At 34.1% G+C, this 17,865-nt stretch overlaps 1 protein-coding gene across 5 annotated transcripts in view; it reads left to right on the plus strand.

Moving 5' to 3' along the window:
* Positions 1-6,346: 6,346 nt before the first annotated feature.
* LOC133519864 (dedicator of cytokinesis protein 4) overlaps positions 6,347-17,865 on the plus strand; it is a 99,052-nt gene continuing 87,533 nt past the window's right edge. For 4 of the 5 annotated variants that reach the window (XM_061854019.1, XM_061854021.1, XM_061854022.1 and 1 more), the window contains exons 1-3: positions 6,347-6,538; positions 8,440-8,523; positions 12,315-12,508. In XM_061854019.1, coding sequence (XP_061710003.1) covers positions 6,502-6,538; positions 8,440-8,523; positions 12,315-12,508 — 315 coding nt within the window. In that variant the 5' untranslated portion in view covers positions 6,347-6,501. The remainder of the gene's footprint in view (positions 6,539-8,439; positions 8,524-12,314; positions 12,509-17,865) is intronic. The other variant, XM_061854023.1, reaches the window with a different exon arrangement.

Below are 17,865 nucleotides of genomic sequence, written 5' to 3' on the forward strand. Positions count from 1 at the left end.
AAATAAGACAACCTGTCTTGGTAAACTCCACTTTGTTTCCCTTTTCAATCAATTTACTAACAGAGAGAAGGTTAGTTGTCAAATTTGGTACACAAAGTACACCTTCGATGTTTATCTCGTATTCACAGTCCTTCACTGAGGTTACGATCTGAATATCGCCAGAACACGTTACCGAAACGATTTCTTGGTTAGCAACAACTATTTCTTCGCTAGTTTCATGAAAATTACGTGTAATCCAATCTCGGTTTGGTGTCAGATGAACACTGGCTCCAGAATCAACATAGTAGTCATTCTTACTAAAACTTCCAGTTAAAAACACAGCTGAGAATGCGTTAGTCTGTTTACGATCCACGTTTTTATTCAATTTAGAGTTATATGTACACTGCGTACGATAATGACCCACTTCGTGACACCGATAACATTTGACATTTGCTTTTGTTGACTTAGCGCCCTTCGCGCCATCTTTCTTCGCGGCAGCCATTTGTCGATTTTTGTGTTGCCAGTTTTTAGACGCGGCAAATGCACTATCTCCTTCACTACCATCGACACAAGTTCCGGTTTCCATATCGAGAAGTTTGCTTTTAATGGCGTCCGCTGTCACTTGAATGCCTGAATGTTCTATAGCCATAATCATGGGTGAGAACTTCTCTGGTAATCCAGCCAAGAGCAACGAGCCAATCCACTCGTCATTTATTGCAAATCCTGTTCCACATAATTTTTGCCCCGTCTCGATGATTTGAGTAACGTAGGATGTCATGGAACTGCAATTATCCAATCGAATGGAAATTAAATTTCTTAGGAGACTAATCCTCCGCGTGAAGCCGGAATCATCAAAAAGCGATTTGAGCTTTTCCCACAGTGCTTTTGTAGTAGTCACGGTCTTAATATGAACATACAATGACGAATCAATGGTAAGAATTAACTTTGCCTTTGTCTTAGCATCATCTGCGGCCGAAACAGCTACTTCTGTACCGTTCGTATCTCTTTCTGGCTTGATGCACTTCATCATTCCTTCCAGAACTAAGAAATTTTCTGCCGCAAATACCCATTCGTCGTAGTTCTCTCTTCCTTTAAGTTTCGGCACGTTAACTATATAGTTCGCCGCCATTTTTGCACAGTCACCGTCCGGTTTTATAAACAGAGTTCAAAACTGCCCGACTAACTAACTAATCCTACTGCGAAATATAACTGCAATTACTTTCACACTTAAATTACTTATATTTTCGCGATTTAGTAGTCTAAAGGCCATATGCTGGACCATAACCTGTTAAAAGAAACGACCATTGTAACGATTTAGAACGGACTGACTTTTATTTTTTAAACCACAGATACAGTACAGTAATAGATACAGTAATGAAACACTGGTACAAATCGTTATAGATGTCGCTACTATGTTATTTATTTCGATAACAACCAATACCTTTTATGTTGAGACAACTTCAAAATATACAAACCATTATCTCTTACGACAAAAGATGCCTGTTATTTTGATTCATATCTAACATAATATTATTTTATTTGAGAAATGTTATTTTAAAAACTTCACCCTTATGACCATACATCGGGGTTTTTGCTGCGGGAATGTTTTACCCTAGCCAAAAAACAGGTAAAAACTATAAAAAACCGACACTATTTTAATATTTCTAAGCGCATTTGGAGCTTACTGTCTATTTTTAATTCATAGTTTGGTAATTATTTTACAATGAACAAAGTTATAAATATACGAAAACATTCCCGCACCGAAAACCCCGATGTATGCTTATGACACTTGTATATAGTATTTATTTACAAATTTAATTACACTGAAATGGTGGGCGTGTCACATATAATATCTACATACCTATATGAATTTTATTCAATGCGACCACAGGTCGGTAATTTCGGTTCATTAATGTTCTGGCTACCAAATAAAATAAACTATCCTATGCGTGAGATTATTATCTTTTGTTTTTTTTTTAAGCATTATTTATGTTTAAAACACCTATTTATTGAATCTTTGGCACATCTGGTTTTACTCCACGATCGCATTTAATGTAAATCGTAATAATATCACATATCAGGCCAAAAAACAAAAAATACATGCATGTATATGACAAATAAAATTGTTATTACATCTATCCGATTGCCGGACACTTTCTGCTCCACAGCTCAGTGCAGCTGCAGCGGTCTTGATGGTCACCGGGAAACTTGTCGGCATTATGCGGCGGATCCGTGCCCTTTGATTTTGAGCCTTTCCAAGGAAATTATATGACGGCCAAGGTTTATTTTCTCACGTTCACCCTCTAAAACAAAACAGTCTCATTTTAAACAATACTATAACCTATCGCCCTAATTACTACCCTCGCTAATTGCTACCAGGGGTCTAAATTGCCACAGTGGACTATAGATGGTAGGTACAATGGTATGATGTGGAATGGACTTTAACGGAGTCTGTGCAGAGCGGTGGATTTTTTATTTAGAAAATTAATCAATATATATTTTTCAAGCAAATAAATCGTAAGTGAATAATTTTATATGAAAACTTTGATAGTTTTACGCCAATAACTTTATTAGCAGCATTCACATTGCAAACTTTTGTTTATGTTCTAACCGGCCAGACCCAAGTGCAAGGCCTAATGTCAAAGATTATTTAAATATTATTATGGAGGGTAGACGATCCTCCATAGAATTTTATGAACATATACAAAGACAAACTGAGATAGGTAATAATTTATATAAAAAAAATTACATATGGTAGTATGACATAAATCAAAACATTTGTTAAAAAAATTGTTCCCAAAGTTGTATGGACAAAGCCAGGTGGGCAATGTTGCTATAGCAAAATATTTTTATGTTAATTACTGGTAACTATTTCTCCAGCATCAGACCACATATGCGCAATTATAAAATATAATATAATCAGTAGCAGGATGGGAAGATGGTCCCTTCCATTACTATTGGAACCAGATCCACATGCTGTCCTCCTAACTTTAAGTGTAAAAATGTGTATAGATTGTAAATGAGTATGTAATAATTGAATTCTGAAATAAACTTATTATTACCTATATATCTCCTTGGATTTCACGGGCCTATAAATCCCTGTCTTTTAATAGGCTTGCGTGGGGATATAGATCCAACACGTAGAGGCCTCTTGGAAAGCTTTAATGTCATGTAGAACGCCTGCTGGAACCCGTTCACGGACGCAACAATAGACACCCATGAACCGGTCGCAACAGGCATTGGGACTATTGTAGTATAGTGAACAGTATATTATTATTATTATAAAGGGTCATGTCTTTCTAAGGAAGTCGACAGACCTTGCCCTGGACTCTGAAGGAGAGCTTAATCGAAGCTTAATCACTGTCGGCATTGGTAGATCTTTTTGCTTATTATTCGGTTGGTGCTATGCATTTATTATGCATCTGCATATATATATATATATATATATATATATATATATAGTTGGTCAAGCAAATCTTGTCAGTAGAAAAACGCGGCAAATTTGAAAAATCGCGGGCTAGCAACACTGTGTTCGAATAATTCCAAAATCGCGTGTAATCTGTGTTTTATCTGTAGAATGTGGATCGTCCATCTTGTTTGTTTACATTCCGAATCGGTGCTAATTCAAGAGAAATTTCTGCTCCCAGCATTAAAATAAATCTCAATATATTAAATAATATTGTGCATGACCATAAGCAAAGTCAAGATGCCTACAATGTAAGTAAAATCATGCTCGTTGATCTTAACCATTAGAAAATTTTGAGGTTATGATAATTACTTCAAGATCCCGGAGAATTTTTAAGATAATGTGCAGTTTTTTCTGTTTCAGGGTTAAAAGGCTTAAATAAAGATAAAACGTATGCCTAAATATATCCAATAAGACCACGAATTGTGCCCTCGAAACCGCAACTGATTCGATTGTTCCCAATATCAACAGACGAAGTCCTCAAATATTTTCAAAGGTAACTTTTTTAAACAATCTTAAGACGTTTAAGAACCTTGATTATACCTACTTTCTTTCGCAACATCAACCTAATACTTCCATATGTTTGTTGCAGGATTAAAACTCGCCCAATATAAGGCGTTCGTAAAAGTTTCTCTTCATACAAAACTTACCTACGGCGGTTTACGTACATACGTGTACAACGCAAACAAGACGAAAAATAAACTTGTTAATTAAAAAAACTAAAAAAATTGGGACAATAGTTTAGATTATTATTGTAAAAGTTGTCCGTTTGTTAATCATCACGAAAATATATTATTTAGGCTGATTTGTTTCATGCACTCAGCTATTGCACATGTATACCTATGGAAAATCCTAGTTTATACTTTCTGAAGTCGGTATGTACCTATTTAAAAGAAGTTTTAAGTCGCTTTACCTGTTTGTTCAATAAATTAAAATAATTTATTCAGTGTGCATAATTTTAGAAAAATATTTTAACATTTAAATCATACCTTCTTTTATCCTGAAACAATATAACTCCATATTACTCACATGAGTGGAAGTTGTTAAGTTTCCATTGTCAAGGTATCTTTTATTAATATTTTGAGTACCTGAAATTGTGTCAGTTCCTGACAAGTCTTGAATAGACTAATGTGAAAGTTAATAAAATTTCTTAACAGCATTCTCCTGATATCTAAATGACTTTTTTAAATATCTACATATAAAATATGATCTAGCCAATACATGTAAATATCTAACATTTTTAGCCTGTATAAAAACAGTAGTGTGAGCAAAACCTTACCAAGCTAGCATGTAAGAGTGGTCTCAGAGATATTGGAATATCTCTGTACTATAAATTAGGCAAATTGCTTTAGACTAAGTTTTATGTGTAACTACTACTATAAGAATACATTTTGAAACTTGGAATGGAAACTTTAAACTTGAAATTACAAATTTTCAAACAGATCTGTTTTATGCTTAAGATGCAATAAGTGACTAGGTACAAAGTATTCTGATGCTTGGTTGGAGTGGACCAGTAACATTGGTAACTTAATGATATTTTTTCAATGAATGGCCTGAATTCAATGTAAGTAAGCTAAAGTGACCCGTATCTTAATTGCCTTGAAATTAAATGAACACCAAAATATCTGCAATTGTGTTTTATTTATTTTTAATCTGTATATTTATATAAATATATTGTAAAACCATTTCAAAATTACACTGGTATGTGAATGTGACATTGTTCAAGAGAAATACACTAATTTACAATTAACAAGTGGCATAATTCTTTTCTTTGGGCTTCTTCAGTTTCTGAACTGATGTTAAAAACAGCTTTCTACCGTGGTGCTCATGTTCTCTTTGCTCCCTATTTGTCTTCTAAGTTTGCTAAAACAGAATAAAACCATGATGATGATGAAATGATGTAAATAGTCCAGATATTTGATATTTAATAAGCCCTGCAATTGTGACAAGAATAGTTACAGTGATACCCTACCAGGGCTACCGCTGCCAGTGATGGCTCAGGGGTTACTTACCTAGGTTTTAATATTTACCTATATAAAACAATGGATTGTTTTATTCTAGTTAAATTCAGTAGTATAGGTACCTACTAACAGCTCGTTTGGTAAAAAGTACTCAAGTGCAAATGCCTTAACCTTTACATTTATTTAGCTATGACATCTTCATGTTTAAGTTGAATATATATGTAGCAGATCTGCTCCTAAGCATACCAAAGGTTAAGAATGCGAGCGCTCGCCTTTTGCGTCCACCTTTTACTAAGCATACAAACCTTTATTTTAATTCAATCTATTGATATATTTTTCGATTGTACCTACCTAAATATGTCTAATTAGCTTTTGAAGGTTGCATAAAGGAGCATTTGTATTGCATTTTATCGTGATATATCTTTAATATTGAATTCCAACCGAGAAATCTGATAATATATTAAAATCCAGCTACCTGCGGAAGCAATGACTTGATTCAAACATTATTTTCTCCAGCATAGTCCGTTTGCAAATAGGTATTTTTTGATCTCGTTTATCATATTGATTGACATCGTTTTTACTCCAGTTTAAATTGTCCCTCTCATAATAATAACAATTTCCAAATGCTTCAATAAACCGCGAGCTGCAATTTTAGTTGACGTACGAAGAGCGCGCTCAGCGGAAAAAAATATGTTTCGGTTCGATGTACATTGCTGCTTTTCTTAGCGCAATACTGCTCTGTGAGTGTTGCCATACTTCAGTTTGCTTTACATTGCTACTGACAGACTTTGCTTGACAGACTATATATATATATATACACGTTGCTTTAAGTTGTTGTTCTTATCTGTGGTAGAAGCTGTTTAAGACACTGACATACTATAAGATTTTTTAACAAAATACAAGAGACAAGGCTGCTCATTTTTTATAGTAGCAACACGCGGAAGATAGTTGTCAAATCTATTAGTCGATTCGATTGTCTTTCTTTGAAGCAAATTATATATTTGAGATTTATTATTCTTAATCAAACCTTAATCTATCTACGATGTTATTGTGAATTTCTAAAACGCGACAAGTTTAATATTGTTGCGGCACAGAATGTGGGTGCCGACTAAGTCTCCTAAATTAGCAGTCGGTAAGACAAGCCTTTTATGTATTCCGTCGGCAATATAATACATCCTGTCCGGAATTGCAGCGGAAACGTAAAAAATATATGTGTATTATTCATGTTTATACGACTATATGAGACATTGTCATATATACACTGTTTACGTTCATCTCAATCATTTTCCGGACTATGGTTAGGCTTAGTAATTTTAATTATAATGATGTACAAATTAGTAGTAACTTGTAAATATTATTTAATAAATCATACACCCTAAATACGGAGTAGTGAAGATTTATTTTTAAATTAGGTTACTGAACTGTAGATGTCAGTCTTGACAAAGAAATACTGGTATAGCCTTTATATAACTTGTAAAAAAATTGTAATGTATACATAACAGCTCTTTGTAGCACTTAAAGTAATTTCTATATATTTATGGATAACTCTTGCATGTTGATCAATTCAATCAAAAAGCAAGTTTTTACCTTAGAATATTACATTGGATACACTTTTTCCCATGAAACTTTAAAACTATGATTAAATAAACAGGATATGCTTATAAAGTTGTTACTAAATGATGAAATTTCATAATCGAAAAAGAAAAACTTCCTTCCAGTTTTATATGTCACAATAAATTATTGATAAAAAAAGTCTCAAGCTCTTTCTTCAAAGAGTTTGCACCGGTCCGCTATAATTAATTATAATGTGGCTCAACATTCCCTATAGGTAGTGTTAAATCTAGTTTCTACCGACATGTAATATACAAATTATCAAAGTCAAAATGGTTCTTTTTACACAGAAAATTTATAATAACCGTATCTTCAATGAAGAACCCATTTTCTTTCATTTATATTACATAAAATACTTTGGATAGGTTTCTGTAAAAGTACAAGACACAAGGCAAGACGACAAGACAGGATAGGTTTCTGTAAAAGTAGCACCTAAAAAAATCATGTTTCCTAAATAGGTAAAAATAAAAGAATAATATTTCGTGTTGTTATAATTAACGAAGACATAGACTATATTTTCCGAAAATTTCAGGTTTTTATTTGGGGGTTTTTTGGGGGACAAAGTTGACCATTTTTCATAATTCTTAATTTTCACAACTACTTTTCTAAATGAAGATATTATTCTATGATGATGAATTAGGGCAATAGAGTTGTCACAGAAAATAGTTGAAAATCGTAAAAATGGACCAAAAGCGTGAACATTTTTGTTGCCCACCATTTTGTTAATAGTTGGTTTAGCCAACTTTTGTTATACAATATTAAAAAACTCATTTTATACGTTGCATAAAGAAAGATTTCTTTGATTTCTATTCTGAATCAAAATTTAGAGCACATTATGTACAAGCAGGAATTTGACCCAAAATTAAAAGATAAAAAAATAAACGGTTAAATTTGTCAAAATCAGATGGAATGGCCCGTTACCTATCTACAAGTATTACGGATACACCCTCAAGTATAAAAAAAATAAATTTCTCTCCATCTGTTGTTAGTAATCATGCAGTTGATATTACATCTAGAAATGTCTATAGGTTGCTACCAATCAAAAGCATTTTGTGATTGTGTCGCATAACTTCAAACTCCTATAAATCCATTTGACCCTCTTAAGAAATATCTACCGTATTTCCTTTTCTTAATACCAAATTTGCAAAATTTTGAAGTTAACAACTCATTTGTATGCGGTGTTGTAACTTAACTCTGAATGTGTCTGTTTGGTGATACTGGTTTTGGTACATAATAAATAATAAAATAAAAATAAAAATCAATCATTAATTTCATATCCACTCCACTAGTATATTCAATTTGTGGAACTAGATAAAAATAACAAAAGCCTAGTTCAGTTAAAATTTAGGCAAATGTTCCTTTTGAACTTCCCTCTACTCTTTGTATTTAGTGAAGTTATAATAATTCATGTAATTATTACAGCTGTTTACAACTGGAAGGGAGATGTTCGGTCTGGGTTGCCGTTGGAAATTGGAGAAACTGTGCAGATACTAGAAGAACACTCAGGTATGACATCAGCTTCATCATACCTTGAATACATTTGGGGTTAAAGCATACTTGAGCATTTCCAAAAACATATTATTTACTTGTTTACTTTATCAGGTTTCGGCCAAGTATTAATTATAAATTATATAAAAAATAAAAAACTTCTTTCAATCATAATATAAATATAAGAAAAAAATGAAATTATGACGTTTACTTAATGCAAGCTGCATAGCGTCAGGCTGGGCTATCAAAATCGCTGCCAACTTAGCTTGAGCTTACTCTACCGTCATACAACTTTTATGTATTATATATAAATTATTGGCAAAAATGAAATTTTTGGTACAGGTAAGCTTTTATCGCTTACTATACTTTTCTTACCACAGGCAACTAATACTCATCGAGACAATTATAAAGGCATTACCTGTCTCCATCATCAGATCAGCTTGATAGCAGCATAATATTACAATGTCACCCGACTTACATATGTATGCAAATTTTCAGCTCAATCTGAAATCGATAAGTGGGTCAAATTATCTTCCAAGATTTGACCCATTTTAACTAACAAACCAACAACCCAATATACTAACAGGGCATGTAATAAAATGGAAATATTAAACATGGTACACATTATAACAACTTTTTTCAAGACAAAGCTTGGTTTTGCGAGCCACATTAGGGCATTTCATAATCCGGGTAAAAAAATGATGGAGTCACCATTGCCAGATACCGCAAGGAAGATTGATGATTCCGGTGTCTTCATTTTGTAACCTACTAGTAACTACCAATCTGTGATTTGTATCTGCCTACTTCTTCAGGATAAAGGCATGATAATTATATGTATTTATTTAGATTTGTCTTAAATAATCATACATTTTCAAAGGCTGATAGTACCTAACAGAATGTGAACTGTTGGCCTATATAATCTTTCTTTCTCATAACTTTTTTACCTGACTATGGCAAAGCCAAAAAAGCTGTATGATTTTGAAGCTTTGTATTTACTTGGACTATATACTAATTTACACGTGAATAATGAGCTTTGCAAACAGTAAAATGAGAAAATTATTATATCTGTTTACTTCCTTTGTCCTCAACAACACAAACAACTCATTAAGCAAGCATTTAAGACTGGTGAAATTTATAATTTGCATATTCTAAGATTTATGTGATTAACTTATGAATAAGGCGTTTGGTTGGAATACAGTTTACCTGAGATAAGTTATTTGAGTTTGAAGATAAACCAAATAATATTCTTAAATACAGATTTTCTAGTTTTATTTTACCTAAGATAATATACTTAGTAGTAAAACACTTTATTGCACAAAACAAGTATAAAACACAAAAAAGATAATACTTGTTTAAATCAAGTACAATTTACTCTTATTTTAATTCAGAGTTTCTATGTTTACCTATACTCTCAGTGTGAAAAATGTGTTCAAACAGAGAAACTTATTTTTAATGAAAAAATGCCATTTGCATATTAAATTGCCCTGAAACGATTTGAATTAATTGAACAAAACTCTCCATATCGACTAGGGCTCGCGGTCGTGTCCGTGATTCGTGAACCCGTAGCCGTGCGCCCGGTTTCGTGTTTCACGGCAACGGTTTTCTGGTCCGTTCCACACGTGAAATTCGGCTACGTGAAATTAGGGTACGTGAATCCGTGTACATCCGTGTAGGCGTGATCACGGCTTCACGTATCTTCAGAACACGCCGGTTCGGTCCGCCCGCGACGTTGAGTGAAGATACGATGCGGTCTCTAAGAGCTACGAATAAAAATGTATCGTGATTTTTTTATTCATAGCTCTAATTCCGTTTCATTACTTTTGAATTAAAATTTATTTCCAATAGTAAGTCCTTTTAAATATTAATGAGTAATAAATGAATAGAACAAAACATTAATTACAATGAATAGCTAATTTAATAAGCGGGTTGCTAAAATAATACCACAACACTGTGTGTCAGGAGACCAACTGTGATCTCGGGATTAAATAAAAAATACCACGAATTGTAAAACAAAACATCGCGGTCACTTCTTTCAACTTCACGAACAAAAGGTAAAGCCCACAGCTACTTATGTATATTGTTTGTTTCATTTTGTCTGCACGTGCAACTGCACTTCTTATCTACAAAAAAAACCCGGTATGTTGGCTTAGCTTGTTAGTCATACAATAAAACACTCTAACAATAATATGTCATTATTACCTTCAATCTAGAAATAAACAGTACTCTTTAATGTGCCGAAAGTCCGAAACTGATAAGAACTGCAGCTGCGCACTTTTTTTTTCCGTGGCCCCGTACATGTGTTTTTGTTGAATTTGTTTACCTGTATTACCTTTATCATATCTACCGAAGATTTGCAGAAATTTACCCTTTTGTTTCTTTGAATTAGGATTGCCTTGTTTATATTTAGGCTACGTTATATTCTTTGATAGTAGCAAGCTTTTACAAGTATGTTTCATTCATTTCATTAATACTTAACAGAATAAAATGTCTTCTTTTGATTTAATAATGACAACCAGTAGCACAGCGTTGCTTAAGTTCATAATTATAATGATACTTACTACGAAGCTGATGGTCTCGGGTTCAAATCCTGGTAAGGGCATGTATTTGTGTGATGAGCATGGATATTTGTTCCTGAGTCATGGGTGTTTTCTATGTATTTAAGTATTTATAAATATTTATATATTATATATATCGTTGTATAAGTACCCTCAACACAAGCCTTATTGTGCTTACTGTGGGACTTAGTCAATTTGTGTAATAATGTCCTATAATATTTATTTATTATTATTATATTAGTGCAATGCAACGAGCAGGTCGCTAGTTTTGACTAAAATCAATAGCTGGTTATACAAAAAACAGAACAACCCCAAATTATTTAGATATAACCATTATATTCAAATCGATGCAAAAAATACAATTTAAGTTTAATTCACACGTAAATGTTTGTCCGACGAACGTCCCGTATTCAATATACTAAGTGGTAACTCAATTCAATAATACCTAGTCCTTATTTATTTTTCTCCCGGGCGTGTCGAACCTACGAGACGTGCGATAAGTACCTATCCAACGGAACCGAGCCCGAAGCTCCGCACACGAACGCAGGTACGGGCTACGTATCATGGCGTGTCACGGTCACGGCGTGTCACGTGAATCCGGACGCGAACGTAGGTACGAGGTACGTACCTTGCCGTGTTCGTGAAATTCGTGATCTTAGTACCGCCGGGCTTAAGAACCCGTAGCTACGGATCGGCGTGTATCACGGATATCAGGAGCCCTAATATCGACCTCTTTTAAGTAAAATCCCCTGAAACCATAAATTTTTGTATTTATATATTAAGAAAAAATGTGGCCTATTAAGCAATGAATCATATTTTATTTATTATAAAGGAAATAAATACGTCTCACAAGGAAATATTTTCATGATAATTAATGTCTGGGATTGAGAATATCCTGGAAGCTTGAAAGGTATAATATAAGTCTAAGAAAAGTCTGTTTCTTTAGAATCTCAGGAAACCATAATTAATGGATATATGTTTTCCTAACCATATATGGACTTCTGGGTCTAAAATAAAGATAAATTTGATTTAATTTTTAATATACTTACTCGTATGAATCCACCTCCATGTCCTCCATAAACCTCGCATGAGCTCAGTTGTTAGAGCGGTGGGTTGGTATCCCGCAGTTGCGAGGTCAAGTCTCTCCTAGGCCGTGTTTTTTTTTTAACATATATAAAAGCTTACTGGTAAAGCTACTTTTTACATAAATACGTAATTTACATACATCTTGAAATTATTTATATTTTTTTCTAGGATGGTGTCGCGGCTTCAGCACGAAGGACAGATCAGCATGGGGCATCTTTCCGCTCTGCGTGGTGTCCGTACGGCCATGCACTGTAAAGGGTTCTGGACCAACGGCCATTGCCGAGCTAAAAGACGATCCTCTAGTTCGGGAGATCGCTGTTGTGCTGAGAGAATGGGCGCGACTGTGGAAGAAACTTTATGTGGTGAGTGTGCTTTGTTAATTTAATTAACTATTGTTAATAAAATTAACAATAGACATGAAAGACATGTCTATATGGGTATTTTTCATCTCTGCGTGGTGTTAGTCCGGTCATGCACGGTAAAAGGACCAGCGGCCATTGCCGCGTTTAAAGACTATCCTCTAGTTCGCGAGATTGCTGTTGTGTTGAGAGAATGGGCGTGACTCTGGAAGAAACTATGTGTTATGCATGTTTGATTAACTTTATGAAAAGTACCTAAAACATGTCAGAAATGGGGTGTTTCCTTTCTGCGTGGTGTCCGTGTGGCTCACACAGAAAAGTGGCATAGCAGAGTTAAGTTTTAAGGGAACGTGTGCCCCTCTGGAAAAACCTTACGTAGTGTGTACGTTTTTGTTATGTTGCAAAGTGTACCTTTGGATTGGATGGACATTAGAGTTTTCCTCTATATTAAACAACACTAAAGTTTCTGTCACAGTCTAAATTTAGATACGTTCTACATGTAGATACGTATTTCTTTTTGATAAGTTACTTATTAGAAAATAGTATTAGAGGGTAATGCCAAAAGAATGTAGATATTCAAATAATATAATGTTTATTCTTTAATACAGGTATGAGGTATAAGTATCTATTTTTTCAAAGTATTCACCATGAACACGTATACATTTTTCCATCCGTTTAAACCACTTAGGAAATACCGACGACCACTCTTCTTTAGACGCCTCCGAAATTTCAATAGTGATAAGCAGATAGGGCATCTTCTTTGCTGTCATACCGGTTTCCACTTAACTTTTCTTTAATTTTCGGAAACAAGTAAAAATTATAGGGTGCAAAGTCAGGGGAATATGGTGGATGAGGCAGGATAGAGATATTTTTTGAAGCAAAATAGTCGAGTGTTCTGTCTGAAGTGTGTGAAGCGGCGTTGTCGTGGTGCCAGTGCAAGTGCCGGGCTCCTGACTGGCCGCTTGTCGCACCAGTCTGATAATACTTTTGGGACACAAACGGTGACATAACATTCTGAGTTCACTGTTCGTTGATACCCCGGCACCACGGTAGCAATTTGTTTCTGTGTGCTGCGCGCTCAGCGACATTTTGTTAGAGTCGGTTCATCTTCAGAGCACCATACCGTCGACTCCCGCTTTGTTTCAGGATCGTAGTTCTATAGTCAATTTAGCCATGTTTCGTCACCTGTCAGTATGTCGTACACGTTTTTTTCTCGCCGGCGCCGAATTTTTCTATCAGAATTTTTCTATCAGAAATTTACAAATTTACGCGATCCTCTTTCTGCATGTCGTTGTGTGTGTGAGGCACTTTTTTTTTTTTTTTTTTTATTATTAATTCTCAACAATAATTATTGTGTCGAACATAATTACTTAATGATTAAAATTATCTACATTATATTAAAAATCAAAATAAATATTGAACATAATTATAAATAATTACAATTACAAGGTCAACTTCAAAGGTACACTTCCAATTTAACAATCACTTACTAGAAATTACAACTGAAAACCTCAAGACAAATCAAATGTCAGTCTACTAAAAATAACTGAATAAATTCCTATTACAATAATACAAAACATTAACAATTGCTTTTAGTAATGTAGACAAGTGTCTTAGAAAAAAAAACACTAACATTGATCATCTGATGAGAAATCTGCTATACAGTAGTAGGATTTTCTCAAAAGATACTGTTTGAGCCTTGCATTAAACAATTTGCTATTTAAAATAGATTTCATTTCGATTGGTAACTTGTTAAACAGAAAGACTGACTGATAGCTAGCGGCATGCTTCATGATATTAAGACGTGGGACAAAGTTGCATTTCAAATCCTTCCGTCTAGCACCCATCTTGAACAACGCTTACGATGAAACAGCTGCTTGTGAGTAATTGTTTGTAATGCTGCTGATCCAATGCCCATCAGTTCTCGCTCAAGCTCTGCGTATGTAATTCGCCGGTTCTTACAAATATTTTATTCTACAGCTTGTACATTTTCATGAGTAACTGCGGTTGGTAGCCGGCGTCTTATGCTCATCTTCAAAACTACCCCGCCCTCTTTTGAATTCAGCAAACCAATTGAAAACTATTGCACTCAAACACGCAGATTCATCCAAGGTTTTAACTGAAAGTTTAAAACATTCTTGAGGCTTTAAAGTTTTTTTTGAAGTTATAATAAATCATAACCCGAAAATTACGTCGAATGAGCTCCATCGCCGCGATAAGTTCCCGCCAGATTCATTCAGAAAAGATACGACCCTGGTTAGCTGGGTGTTCCATTTTTAACCGACTTCTAGGTTTCAAAAGGAGGAGGTTATCAATTGTGTTTATAATAATAACTCCGTCATTTCCGAACCGATTTTGAAAATTATTTTTTGATTGAATCTATATATATACAAATTGGTCCCGTTTATGTCAAAACTTAATTCTGATGATGGGATCAATGAGGAATCGAGGGAACTCTTCAAATGTGAAGAGCATACATAATTATAGTGATTTTTGTACTTTCATCAACAAATCAAGCATTTACATTTAAAAAGTAACATTTGATGAAGTGGAACTGCTTCTGCTGATGATGATCAGAATGGAACTCTTCAACGCCGCATAGTTCACGTTTAGTGATTTGTCTTATTCGCTGTGTTTGTGAAGCAAATTAGATTTTTAAGACAAAGTTTTGGCGAGTTCGAGTTCTGATGATAGATTCCATGAGGAATTGAGGATAGCCATTTTTATTATTATTTCATGCATGGTGTGAAATAATTTATTTTAAAAAGAGTCGAATACTCGCAATAGCGCATTAAGCCCTGGTGGACTTTCAATCCGGTTCGTACCAATGAGTTTTTAGGAATTAATGTACGGAACATTTGATATTTACCAGTCGCTTTTCGGTGAAGGAAAACATCGTGAGGAAACCGGACTAATCCCAATATAAGCCTAGTTTACCCTCTGGGTTGGAAGGTCAGATGGCAGTCGCTTTCGTAAAAACTAGTGCCTATGCCATTTCTGGGGATTAGTTGTCAAGCGGACCCCAGGCTCCCATGAGCCGTGGCAAAAATGCCGGGATAATGCGAGGAAGAAGAAGACCCTATTGCGGGTATTTTACCACTCAACCAGCAAATCTGAAATGTGTCAAGGTGGGTGCAGTGCCAAATCTCCTTTTACCTCCTTTTCTACATAATTAGGTGTAGGATGCTGTCTTTTTAATTTTATTGTATTAAATCCAAAATTGAAGTCAGTTTTTTTTCTTAAAAAAATTAAATTTAAATTTTAATAACCAGCCTTTCCAGTGGTGTACAACATGTTAGTATCGCCAGTATCACACAAATGAGCACAGAGTATTACATTTTTTTTGGCTTGCTCAAAATTCAAAAATTTATTCTGCAGGTAGGCCTCAAGGGCTCTTTTACAAGTTAATTACAACATTTATAGCAACATCTTATAGTGACATGAAAAATACATAACAACATTTATAAATACAACAGCCAATACCTGGGTAAACATTACATTATAATAATAATCTTAAAATAAATAATTACTATAATACAACAGAAATGTATAGTCTCTATAGTTATAAATACATTGAATTTGAAGATGTAAAAGGTCCCCAAAGTCAGATAGGTACCTACTTTTGATGCGTAGTTTGATTCGTTTATTTTTGATGTTGACTATACACTAATACCTAAGCAAAAAGACATCAGTCCAACTTTCTGAGGTGCTATTTCCCACTTTATTGCAAGAAAAAGGAATGCTCCTATTCTATAAATAACATTTGGTATATTATTCATATTATTATATTTTATATCATATAACGGGTGATAACCAAAAAATGAGAATTATTTCAGAGCTGTGAAAAAATTCTCATATAACTTTTTACGATACTTTGTTATTATTAGGCAATATATACATGATAATTATTTACAATAACATTAATGGATGTTAGAATAGGGCCCGTGGTCAGCTTTTTCATGTTGTTTAGATATAAAGTTCGAGTAAGACCTTTGGACACCGTTTTTGTCCATTTTCGGAAGACAAGTCTTAGTCATTTTTATTAGTTGGGCACAATTTTCAGCTCTCCAATTTTTTTAGACACTCAACTACTCAAACAGCCAAAAAAACTATCAATCAGCCGACATTGTGGAAGGATTTCGGACTTACTTACATACAAATGGTATGTTATCGGAGTCCTGGAATTGTAATGTTTGTCTGCTCAAACTTGTCCATAATACATGTATTTGATATTTCCTGGTATTGTAGAATTATTGCTTAGTATAGTATCAACCATTTCCAGGTATATCAGTTTTGCCAAAAGGAAATTAACTTTCATCAACCAAACTGAATGATTTCCCTTTGCAATTTCGAGTCATCTAGCGACATTGAGACCATTATGGTAGATTTTTACTGATAAGTGTATTCCGGGGCTCTTATCTTCTAGTAGCATTCCAGACCTATCTTTTTTAATGATCGACAAATATACGGTTAGTAACACTTAAAAAATTTGGCGACATCTCGTTGGCTAATGAAATTCATATAATTAAAAGTGCTTTGGAGTCAATTCAGGCTTACCTTGGTTATTAACTTCACTGGCCAGCCACTACCACTTTTGCGATTTATAGTCAAGGATGCAAGAATTATATATATAGTAGAAACTGGTACATTTTCTGTACTAAAATGACCCACTGTGTGTCCCATTTCCCATGTTTAAGTTTGAATTTTTAAAATGTACAACTCGTTTTCGCAGTTTCTTGTTTCGACTCCAGTCTAACAAAAACAAATGTTTGAAGAAATAAAAAATATGAAATTCAAGAATCTCAAAAGAACTAGCAACAACTTTGTTAACAGCATTTTTTGTTTATGTAGACAGCTTTGTTTATAAGTCTACAGAAAATCATTCTCATTTTTTTATCACCCGTTAGAATGACATTTCTGTCGCCAACTAAACCTACAAACTCAACTCAAACCCGAAATCACAAACTAAGCCTCTCTAAATACATAATTTATTCACGACTTTAACATGTGATTATGGACGACAAATGATGAACAAAAGCCATGACTTGCTAAATGCTATTTGCATATTCTAGTAGTTTTTGTTTGTCTGAAACATGCTCGAAAGATACTTACCTTGTAGCTAACGTTGTTATTAACTGACTTCAAAATAGGAGGAGATTATCAATTCGAGCGTTACCTTAGAACTTCGTCATAACATGTGTGAACCGATTCGATTTTATTTTTCAAAAGTATATACTTACTAACGTTTATTATGTCCAAAAAATATTATTACACGATATAAATACTAGACTACAAAACTTAAAACCTAGATCTAAAAATAAATAAGACTTGTCTTAAAATAAAATAGGTACTAAGAAGTA

This window comes from Cydia pomonella, chromosome 7 (assembly GCF_033807575.1).
Source record: "Cydia pomonella isolate Wapato2018A chromosome 7, ilCydPomo1, whole genome shotgun sequence".
NCBI lineage: Eukaryota > Metazoa > Arthropoda > Insecta > Lepidoptera > Tortricidae > Cydia > Cydia pomonella.